Source organism: Molossus molossus, unplaced genomic scaffold (genome assembly GCF_014108415.1).
Source record: "Molossus molossus isolate mMolMol1 unplaced genomic scaffold, mMolMol1.p scaffold_m16_p_12, whole genome shotgun sequence".
Taxonomy (NCBI): domain Eukaryota; kingdom Metazoa; phylum Chordata; class Mammalia; order Chiroptera; family Molossidae; genus Molossus; species Molossus molossus.
Genome location: NW_023425347.1, coordinates 53,174,306 through 53,186,444, shown reverse-complemented (window position 1 = coordinate 53,186,444; position 12,139 = coordinate 53,174,306). Strand labels below are relative to the sequence as shown.

The 12,139-nt window shown below is 38.6% G+C and overlaps 1 protein-coding gene across 1 annotated transcript in view; it reads right to left on the bottom strand.

The window, feature by feature from the left end:
• CUNH1orf141 (chromosome unknown C1orf141 homolog) overlaps nt 1–10,787 on the bottom strand; it is a 42,692-nt gene extending 31,905 nt beyond the window's left edge. The window contains exons 1-2 of the mRNA XM_036256789.1: nt 10,713–10,787; nt 9,747–9,907 (exon numbers count right to left, since the gene is read on the bottom strand). Coding sequence (XP_036112682.1) covers nt 9,747–9,907; nt 10,713–10,787 — 236 coding nt within the window. The remainder of the gene's footprint in view (nt 1–9,746; nt 9,908–10,712) is intronic.
• Between the last annotated feature and the right edge of the window lie 1,352 nt (nt 10,788–12,139).

Genomic DNA, 12,139 nt, shown 5'->3' with positions numbered 1-12,139 from the left:
CTGCAGATTTATATATCCAACTGCTATAAGACTTAGGACAGCCATCTCAAACTTTATACATTCTAAACCAAATTCTTGTTTCCACCTTCTTCTCAGTCTGTTCCTCACCCAGGCTTCTCCATCTCCAATCAATTGGAGGCTTGGGCCAAAAACTCCGCTGTCGCCCAGCCGGTGTAGCTCAGTGGTTGCGCATCAACCCATGTACCAAGAGGTCGCTGGTTCAATTTCCGGTCAGAGCACATGCCCCGGTTGTGGGCCAAATCCCCAGTGAGGGGCATGCAGGAGGCAGCCAATCCATGTTCTCTCTCATCAATGTTTCTATATCTCTCTCTCCCTTCTTCTCTCTCTAAAATCAATAAAAAACAAAACAAAAAAAAAACCTTTGCAGCCCTGGCCGGTTTGGCTCAGCGGTTAGAGCATCAGCCTGCGGTCCCGAGAGACCTGGGTTCGGTTCCCGCTGGGGACATGTACCTTGGTTGCAGTTTTTCCCCGGCCCTGGTCGGTCATGCGGGTGGCGGCCACTCGATATGTCCCTTTCGCATCGATGTTTCTCTCTCTCTCTCTCTCTTCCTCTCTCTCCCTCCCACTCTACCTGAACAAAAAATGTCCTCGGGTGAGGATAAAAAAAAACAAACCTTTGCAGTCATCTTTTATTTCTTTTTCTCATTCCTCATTCCCAACCTGTCAGCAAATCTCATTAGATTTTTGTTTGAAATAGATTCCAAATCCAATTCCTTCTTTCCCCATTACTTCCACCCTAGTTCCAGACCCTTTCATCTTTCATCTGAACCACTGTGTGCCTTTAACCTTCTTCTGTCTGCTCTTCTGCTATCACCCTGGCCCTGAACAGTCTATTTTCAACACAAACATGGTAACACCTGTAAAATATAAATACGATTGTCATTTCCCTTCTATTGTTTCCTGTTAAACTGAAATAAAAGTTAAAATCGTCACTGCAAGGCAGAAAATTTCCCCCAAATCTCATATTTATAAGTAAAGGAACTTCCACTGAATGTCCCCCCAGGCCTCTCTCTGCACCCCATTTACTGTACATTTTCTAGAAGTTTGGTTTAAGGAAAGGAACTTCAGATCCAGCTTAAGGACCTTGACTCTTGCTCTTCTCTCTGCTGTAATATGCTTCTCCCAGGTAGTGACAAGCCTTACTTCCTTAAGACATGGAGATATTAGTCTCCGGTCACATTTCCACCTCTTCATAAAGGTCTTTCTGCCCCCAACCCCTGCAAACCCATTGAGCTTAATTCCCTTAATTTACTATATTTTTCTTCATAGCATTTATAACTAGTGGATTTATATTACATATTCATTCTTTACTTAGTTTATTATATGTATCCCTATTTTATCCTAGAATATACATTGAGGGTGGTCTTTGTTTTGTTCTATGTTGTATTTCGCAGCACCTAGAACTGTGACTGGCACATAGTACGTGTGCAATAAATACCTGTTTAATGAACAAATTGCTCATGAAAAATTTTTATTGAATTTTCTTATAATATTTGATGAGTTTTTAGTTTATGCTCTTGGTTTTTCAGAAAACAATTTCATCATCATAAAATAATGTATCTGTTTTTTTCAAAAAAACATTTTTATTTTATGCTTGTTTATTTTTGTTAGCAAGCACTTCTAGAATAGTGTAGTATAGTAGTGAGAATGGGCATCCCTTCATTTCTACATTAAATGGTAATGTATCAAGGGTTCCATCCTAAGGATGTTGACTATATAGTCTTGTTAAGGAGAGTTTTAAAATCTTTACCTTATCCAGGTACTTTTTCAAATACATTTGCAAAATATATAAAGATGTTCAGATACGGATTTCCTTATGGTAAACCAAAGAGCACGGGCTTTGGCTTTAGAACTTATTTTGCATCTTGACCGTATGTGAACTTCTGCAGAATATTGAATTTCTCTGAATCCTAGTTCCTAATATGACAAATGAGGGTAATAACTACCTCATTGGGTTGGTATAGGAATTATGCAAAAAAAAGTTTGGAAATCGCCTAGCAAATGACACAGTAAGAGGTCAATGAGTACTACCTCTTATTATTCCCGAAATTTACTTCACTTAGTCATAGTGGAGTAATATTTTTTTTAATATAGTGTTGGACTCCATTTTATTTATAATAAGTTGTTGAATGGTACTTATCTTGAAAGTGAACAATAACAACATATGTTGGACATTCACATATTCATCAATGACACAGGGTACTTTTTTTGTTGAGCTAGATAATAGCTTTTTGAATACTAGAAGAACATTTCCTCAATTTTCTCTCAGAATTTGTGACCAGCTTATTTTTTTTTTTTTTTTTTACTCCACAGATGAGTGAAAAAAGAGTAAATACACTGTATTTCACAAATATTCACCAATACTTGGGGCTAGACATCCCCTCTTTCCCCAAGTAACAGAAAACTGTAGTGGGTGGAGGATGTCAGAATTATAGGTCATTGGCCTCATAGAGTCTGCTGTGGCGTTTCCCTCTCTCCTCAGTGTGAGATGGGGCAGCCTTGTTTTCTCCACAAAGCTGATGAGGGTTTCCTACAGAATCACTCACAGAGACTGGTGCCTGCAAAAGGTGGAGTCTGCCATCTCATTCCTCAGTTGCACATTTGTCAGATGGCACACATGCTGACAAATGGCTAGCTATATGAAAAGAAATTTGGAGAGTGTTGAGTGAAGGATGAAGTAGAACACACCGCCTCCATTGTTTACTCTGGTAACGATGCTTAAGTTTCTAGGGGACCTAATGGACACTGAGGTGGTAACTAGGCTTGGTCATTTTGCTAGTCCCTCATCCAGATCGATGCTTGCTAGTCTAGGGATCCTTAGTAGAAAATGTTGTGGAATATACTGGAGAATATAGGACTTGAGAGGGAATTAGAAGAGTTATGGCCCTACTTGGTTGTGGAACTCATTCCTGTAAAGAACTCTATCCTATTAAAGATATAGGCTCTACTGTTTTCTGTTGTTGTTATTGTTTTTTGCAATTACAAAGATTGCAGTTTCTTTAGAGCAAACACTGTGTCTAATATAGAAGTTCCGAGGCTCCTTTTCCCTGGGGACGAACACCATCTTCCATCCCACCCCACCTTTAGATGCCTAACACAGTGCTTAGTACATAGTGGGCACTCAGGAAAACTTATTTTTTAAATTGAGATATAATTGACATATAAAGTTGTATTATATGGTGTACAACATAATTATTTGATTTATGTACATAATGCAAAATGATTACCACAATTAGTTCCGTTAGCATCCATCACCATACACAGTTATAATTATCTCTCTTGTGATGAGAACTTTTAAGACCTAATATCTTAGAGAGAAAAAAAAAAAAAAAAAGCCTAGCAGAGGTAAAAGTTCCCCAGAGATACCAGTTATCAAACCAAGGAGAGCCTCCTTTATTTTTTTAAATTAATTTATTTTTTATCCTCACCCGAGGACATTTTTCCATTTTTTGTACAGATAGAGTGGGAGGGAGAGAGAGTAAGAGAGAGAGAGGGAAACATCGATGTGAAAGGGACACATCGAGCGGCTGCCACCCGCACGACCAACCAGGGCCGGGGACAAACTGCAACCAAGGTACATGCCCTTAGCAGGAACCGAATCCGGGTCTCTCTGGACCGCAGGTGGATGCTCTAACCGCTGAGCCAAACTGGCCAGGGCAAGGAGAGCCTCCTTTATTTATTTATTTATTTATTTTTTTTTTTATCCTCACCTGAGGACATTTTTCCATTTTTTGTTCAGCTAGAGCGGGAGGGAGAGAGAGGAAGAGAGAGAGAGAGAAACATCGATGTGAAGGGACATATCGAGTGGCTGCCACCCGCCAGGGCCGGGGACAAACTGCAACCGAGGTATGTGCCCTTAGCGGGAACCGAACCCGGGTCTCTCTGGACCGCAGGCCAACGCTCTAACCACTGAGCAAAACTGGCCAGGGCCGGGAGAGCCTCCTTTAGCTACAGCTCTTCAAATATGCAAAAGAGTATTGTTAACTATAGTCACCATGCTGCATATTACATCCCCAGGACATTTATCTTATAACCGGAACTTTGTACCTTTTCATCATCTTCCCCCATTTCCCCAGCAATGTTCTTTATGACTAGAGTTGTCCAGAAAATGACAATGAGAGAGAAGATGGTAACAGTGGTCAGATAAAGAGAAAATTTCCCTCTCCTTTCTACCATACAAGGAGGTGCTGGTAACTATTTAATAACCTTTTCTGTTTACTTTCATAAATATGCCTTATTAGGAGTCCTCTCCTCTGATTGTCTTGCCCTCTCTCCTTCACCTGAGTCCTCCTGTGACTTCTCCTTGACTACTCATTTCAGTGAGTGTGCGTTCCTTCAGCATATAGAAAGGTCAAGCGATCTGAGTCTCAGGTAATAGACAGTGAGGGACAAGGTTATTTTGCCATGGATCAGTGGCAGCAAACATGTTGTAAGTATTAGGAGGGTCTTTTGACTGAGGGAGTGACAAATGATGAGGACTCTAGAGATGGTTCTCAAAACTTCTAGCTGTATGTTAGAATCATCTGGAGTGCGTCGAAAGATGTCTATGCCCAGATTTCCCCCAACAAGTCCAATCATGATCTCTAGGGTAGGATTTTAGCATATTTTTCAAAAGCTCTCAAGTGTTGAGAAGCCCTGCTGTAGAGTCTCAGAAGTCTCCAGGTAGGAGTAATAAGTGAGAGTCCTCTTCCAGTTGCAGAGAAGAGGAAGCGTTTAGTTCGATAGTGAAACTCCCCCCCCAGAGACTTGGAGGAGCTGAGGCTGTTACCTTTCCAGAATCTTCATGGGCCTTAAAGGAGCCTGTGTCCGTGTAACTGAGGAATTGTGTGGTTAGTGGCAAGATAACCACGAATCTCTTTTTCCACTCACTTAAATGTCTTTCTCTATCCTATCTGTTCTGGATCCATTCCACTTACCTGTTATAACTTACACTTTACCTAAGATTTTAGAAATGATTGTCATATGTAAACGTGGCTCAAGAACATCTCATTACTATTTTATTTCTAATGATTAGAATATATGATTGTACATAGCAAGAATACAGATTATATTTTTGTTGTTTTGAGTGCCTACTGTATGGACAATTTTAAGCTCTTCACACATATTAATCCATTTAACTCTCACAACAACGCTATGGGATGCATGTTTTTATTATCTCCACTATAAAGATAAGGAGACTGAAGCACAAAGAGGTTATATAACTTGCCCAAGGTCACAGTTACCAGGAAGCAAAGCTAGGAAACAAACCTGCAACTGTAATCTCTATGCCAGGCTAATGTCACACAGAGTATAAAACATGTATTACACTAAAGGAATAAAGAATTTTACCAATTAAATTTCACTATAGGTTGCAACTGTATTCTCTACTCATATTTAATTATCTATTTTGTATGTAAGTTTATCCATCTGTCATATAAATATTTCTAAAAGGAATGTTCTTTTGACAGGTCTTGGTGTGGATATATTATTTTGGAAAAAAATTATTCTAATGAGAAACCTCTATTAATCTAATTGTTAATCTATCTACTTGCTGCATTCAACAAGATCCTACAAGAGATTCCTAAGGACACTAACAATTGACAAGGGTTTCTTCTAGCACAGAGGTTCTCAAATGTAGAGGGCTTATTAAAATACAGATTACTGGGCCCCACTTGCAGAGTTTTTGATTCAGTAGTTCTGGGCTGGGGCCTGACAATTTGCATGTTTAGTAGATTTCCGGGTAATGCTGACGTTGCTGCTCAGGGTACCACCCGCTGAGTCACTGCTCTAGCTTGTGTCCCACTCTAATCATGCTGCCTAATACCAACATCTTTTCATTCTTTTCCTTGGCTTGCTGAATAGCATAGCATATCATTTGCACATGATAATGCAGTAGTGAGTGTTTAGGTAATGAAAAAAATCACTCATCTCTCTTCTTAAAGTTCCTTATTACAGGTAATTTTTTTAAAAAGGACTTTTGATAAAAGAGTGTGGTTCTTTTGTAAAAGGGTCATCTATAAGAAGTTGCAGAGAAGAGTAGGTTTGATGTTTATTGAGATATATTAAAGACTCCATACAAATTAAAGGCAAAGGACTAAGATATATTTTTGAGTGATTATAAAACTCTCTGATTATCAGAAATGTAATCCTAAGAAGATATTTCCAGGTGATAAAGGTTAACACCTTTATCAGTTCCCATTTATCCAAGAAAAATGCAGAAATCCTGGGCTAATAATAACAGAAAAGATGTCTGCGAGTAACTGACAAAGAAGTCCTACGAATTTCAATCCTAGCTTTATATAAATAAGACTCATCTGGGAAATCTTAGAAATAGTAATGCCTGGGCCACACTCCAAAATGATTAAAGTAGAATCCAATTATTTTAAAGCTCCCCAGGTAAGAAGAATAATATGTGCAGTTGGGTTGGAAATTAACTACTCTGAAAGCAAAGCTCAGCTACAACTAAACCTGGGCAGGTTCCATCAATTAGGTGATCACAGCGCCAGGCTGAGAGTTGCTATGCTATTCAGCAAGCCAAGGAAAAGAATGAAAAGATGTTGGTATTAGGCAGCATGATTAGAGTGGGACACAAGCTAGAGCAGTGACTCAGCGGGTGGTACCCTGAGCAGCAACGTCAGCATTACCCGGAAATCTACTAAACATGCAAATTGTCAGGCCCCAGCCCAGAACTACTGAATCAAAAACTCTGCAAGTGGGGCCCAGCAATCTGTATTTTAATAAGCCCTCTACATTTGAGAACCTCTGTGCTAGAAGAAACACTTGTCAATTGTTAGTGTCCTTAGGAATCTCTTGTAGGATCTTGTTGAATGCAGCTTCTGTCTGGGATGGAGTTAGAGATTCTGCGCTTCAAACAAGCTCCCAGGTGATACCAATGTTGCTAGACAAAAGACCACACTTTGAATAGCAAGAGGCTAGAGGTCAAAAAAAGAAAGAAGCATGCATGCAGTTACAAGAAAGTCTCTGGTCCAGGAGGTGACGGTTATGATGTAAAGTTTAGGCTAAGCTGAAAGCTGTGTGAATCAGATCTGACATAGTGGCTTGATGTTGGAATGAGGGTTATGAGCTCAGCTGAAGACTCGTATCTTAGTTATAATTAGCATAGCTTATAAATCCAGAAGCTGCATCTTAAGATTTGGAGGAACTGAATCTACACAGTTTAACTGATGTAACCAGCATATCATTCTTTATATGGAGATAGAAACTTTCTGCCTTATGCTGTTATTTAAGCAATCATTTAGTTAGGACTTGAAAAGGACTCACTGCAAGATGGATGGCTTCCCGGAAAAGGCAATTTCTGGAGATAATACGAATTAAGTAAAGGGTCAGGTTTACTGAGGAGCCCTCATAATTTTTAATGACCTCTTTTGCTGTTTAATAATGTTTCTAAAATCCAAATCTGAATATGCACTGCCCTGTTTAAACCCTTCAGACGCTCTTTGATGGTTTAGGAGATTGTCCAAAGTTCTTTCCTGGGCTCAGAAGGCCTTTGGTGATCCGGCTTTTACATACCGCTTTAGCCTCACTTCTTAACCGCCCTCTGCAGTCTCTGTCCTGTATCCCACTCAAGTCTAGAAACACTGAACTACTTTTGGTTCCCCAAATTAACTGAGATTCCCTTTGCCTTTGTCTGGCCCTTTGTTCATATTATTGCCATGGCCTGGAACGTATTTCTCTCTTTTAAATCTTGTTGCCTTTTCCCTAACTCTCTGGCTCTCTGCTGATGTGCCATCTCCTCTAGGAAACCCTTGTCGATCCTCCTATTAGGAATCTCTCAGTAGCAACTGGTTTTTGCCTGTTCACTTATCTGCACCCCCCCACCCTCCACTGAATTTTAGCAAACAGGTATATTTCACTGTTGCTGTTGTATCTCCAGAGTACCACAGGCACTCTATAAATACTTATAGAACAAAATCAATAAATGAAAAATTATAGTAGTGTGCGATAACAGAGCTATTGCAACAAAGATAAACAAAAGTTATCTACAAGGACTTTTTATTTGAATTTGGTTTAGAGCCTTAGGGGGAAAAAATAAGTTATATCGGAATGAGGATTATTCAAGTATGAGTGAAATCTAATGTTATATTAAATAACAATTTATGTTTCACTTCTGGAGATAGAAGACTAGGTGGTTAGGACCAGCTATCTTCTAAGAACAACAAAAAAGGTGAATAAAATGTTAAAACATTTGTTTAAAGACATCTGAGAGCTCCCTAAAAGCAGTAAGAAATTAAGAGGCCAAGAGCGAGAAAAGAGAAGCTCGAAGAGGTTCTATTGGTTTTACATCTTAGTATTTCTTTTATCTGGGCTCTCTTCTACATTTCTGAGGCCTTGAAAAATTATATAGCATTACACACTTACACAATGCCAGTGAAAGGCCAAATATGATATATTCAGACTATTCCTTTTAGTATACAAAGAAACTTCCTTACTTAATTTTCTAGGTGGACTTTTTTTTTCATTTCAGTATAAATCCTGACAAAGATGGTATCATTAAGAAGGGCTCCTGGTGGCTAACTGGGCTTCAGATTTAAAAAACAAACAAACAAACAAAAAAAACAGAGCTGCCCTGGCCCGGTGGCTCACTTGGTTGGAGCATTGTCACATATACCCAAAGTTTATAAGTTCAGTTCCCTGTCAGGCATATACCTACATTGCAGGTTCAATCCCGGTTAGGGCAGGAATGAATGGCAACTGATCGATGTTTCTCTCTTTATCCCTTCCTCTCTCTCTAAAATCAATAAAAGCATATTCTCAGGTAAGGATTTTAAAAATAACAAGTAAATAAATAAATAGCAGAACCTAGCAGCTGTTTCTATACAGGAGCTTCTCACACAAACTGCACTTCAGGTGGAAACCTGCACTGAACTGCCTGAACTACCTGCCTGCCATCTGAGCCAGCCCTTATAAAGGAATTTCTGGAATTGTATTTCAACCAATAGGACCGAGTCTTTCCCTGACCAATCAGAGCTGCAGCAGTTATATCCCTATCAGCCTCACTGACCAGTCAGAGTGGCTCCATTCTGACCAATCAAGACAGTGCTTTTTGGACCAATCAAACTTTGAGGATTTGAAGTCTTCATTTGCATGAGGACAGACCAATTAAGGGACCAGAGTTGGGGACTTCTCTCTATGTAAGTCAGCTCCCCTCTGGCTCTGAGAGTACACCTTTCCAACAAAGTCTGAAGACTGTTTCCCCAGTTGGAGCTGAAATACTGAAGATGTCTTACAGGACCAGAGTTGAGCTGTACCACTATTGAGTTGTTCCACAGTCTTGCTGTTCTCACAGCCATGCTATATCACAATTGAACTGTTTGCACTGAATAAAGTTTCCTTCTTCACTGCACCTCAAATTGGGGATTCCTGTTGGCATTGGCTTGGTGCCAACAACCATCAGTTGATAGCAGTATATTAGTCAAAGTTTGAAATAAAGCCTGACATTAATTTACAGCAATATAATACAGCTCAAGAAAAGTCTTTCTTTAAAAATTCAAAATTGTAATTACTACCTGCAATTAACATGTGCAATAGTGAAACATTATAATAAATACTTTATAAACTAGAAATATTCTGAATGCTTATCTAGTATGTTATAACTCAAAACAATTATGAAATATACCTACGTTTGACAAAGCTGACATTTAAGATAGACTGAATAATCTAAGACAAATCTAAAGTAATGCTTTAAAAACTCCAAATTGAAAGTTTAAAATAGTTATGATAGTTACCTCTTAGGTTTTTCAATAGCATGTGACTTGTCTTCTCTGCTCTTTGATACTGTCAGATGTGCAGATGTAGCAATAATATCCTCTTCAAATTCCAACTTGAAATCAAATGTCAGGGGTGTAATGAAAGTCTGTTTCTTTATGCAACTCTGAAGACTGTTTTTCTGCAATAAAGCCAAAGTATAACACTGTGAAATAAAGAGTACTTTTCATATAGGGAAAATCTTGTGTGGAAAGGACAAAATTAACCTCAATTTACACACACACACACACACACACACACACACACACACCATAACCTGGCTGGCCAGTGTGGCTCCGTGGATTGAGAATCATCCCATGGACTGAGGGGTCCTGGTTCGATTCCTGGTCAGGGTGTATGCCTAGGTTTTGGGCTTGATCCCCCCCAGTGGGGGTGTGCAGGAGGCAGCCAATCGATGTTTCTCTCTCACATCAATGTTTCTCTCTCACACTCTAAAAAAAATCAATAAAAATATCATAAGCTAATATGACAACTCTACAAGTTACCTCATATCTAATTAATTCTTTTATTTTTTTATCCTCACCCAAGGACATTTTTGCATTTTTCTTCAGATAAAGCGGGAGGGAGAGAGAGAGGAAGAGAGAGAGAGAGAGAAACACGGATGTGAGAGGGACACATTGCCTGGTTGCCACCCACACAACCCCAATCAGGGCAGAGACAAACTGCAACCGAGGTACATGCCCTCAGCGGGAACCGAACCTGGGACTCTCTGGTCCGCAGGCCGACACTCTAACCACTGAGCAAAACCTGCCAGGGCCTAATTAATTCTTTATAGTATTCACTTACATAGGTGACTTTTCCAACTAATATATTTATTTGTTTTTTACAAATTAAATTATATCTTTATATTAATTAAAAAGTAAAAATCATTCACATTTGAAATTATAATCTTTTAATAATTAAATTTTAGCTTTTATTTTACAAACCTTTCTTCTTCTGTCCAAGAGTATCTTTGCTTGCTCATTTAGAACATCTAACTTCTCTATAATTGCTTCTGCCATTGTCAATCAGTAAATTCCTATTTAAAAAGGAGAAAAATAAAGAAATCTCTAAAACAATTTAATTGATTTTTTAGGCATAAGTTAAGAGACTCACCTTTGTGTTATTGATTTAGGTAAAAAATAAAGCTGTATAGATTATGAAATAAATCATAGAATTATAGAAGTCAAAGTTTTTTAGGTAGAAAGTCACATTATTAGAAGAACTCCCAGATGTGTGTGGGCCCCATGGATATTTAAATGTATGATAAAGGTGAGTTGAAGAAACCATATGAGGCCCTGGCTGGTTTGGCTCAGCAGTTAGATTGTTGGCCCATGGACTAGAGGGTCCCCAGTTTGGTTCCCACTAAGGGCACGTGCCTCAGTTGCAGTTTGTCCCCAGGTTGGGGTTGTGCGGGTGGCAACCAGTCAATGTATCTCTTTCACATTGATGTTTCTCTCTTTCTCTCTTCCTCCTTCTCTCCCTCCCGCTCTATCTGACAAATGCAAAAATATCTTTAAGTGAGGATAAAAAAAAAAAAAAAGAAATCATATGAGAACCAGATGTGACTCATACTTGAAGCATACTTGATGGATATGCAGCTTGATTTATATCTGCATTCTTTTATATCATCATAATATAATTTTAACAGAAGTAAATTTGAAGAGCTCACATTTATATGATCAATTGCATTAAAATTAAATTGGTCAATGATCCAAGACTGTTTATATGATACTTAGAAGGCAGCTAGTCACACAGAAGGAGCAGAAGCTAAACTGGTTAGGTTCCATTGCCATAAGAATTCATATTTTCTAGTTAATCAATATTGATGAAAACTTCATCTGGGGTCAGGTGATCCATATTAGGATTGGGGAACTAAATGTTAGATATCAGGACCTAGTCTAATTTATTTCCACTTTCATAAGAAAATATTAAAAACTACAAAGTACATTTTTAAATGTAACACAAACAGCTAGAAACACAAGGGTCAGGATATTAATCCAAAGCTCCCTCTATTTGATTTATTTTTAAAAGTTCGTAGATGATTATTCTCACATATATTTTTGCTCAGTGAATTGAATGGCTTCCAGTAGCATTAAGTGTGAAAGTTATATGGATCATAGAAAGTATTCGATTCATCGGTGTTTCTAAAGACCATCAATGGCCACACTAAAGTTCTTTTTAGCTCAAAACAAAACAAAACTATGCTATTTTTTCCATATATCATTCAATCAATATCACACACAGACAATAATATATAAAAAGACAAGGATTTAGGATCCTGTCTCCAAAGCTCACATTATTTTGTACTTGGTTTCTTTTAGCTCTCTTTTCTACTCTCTTTCCTTCACCATGTACTGCCCTGGGGGTGAAT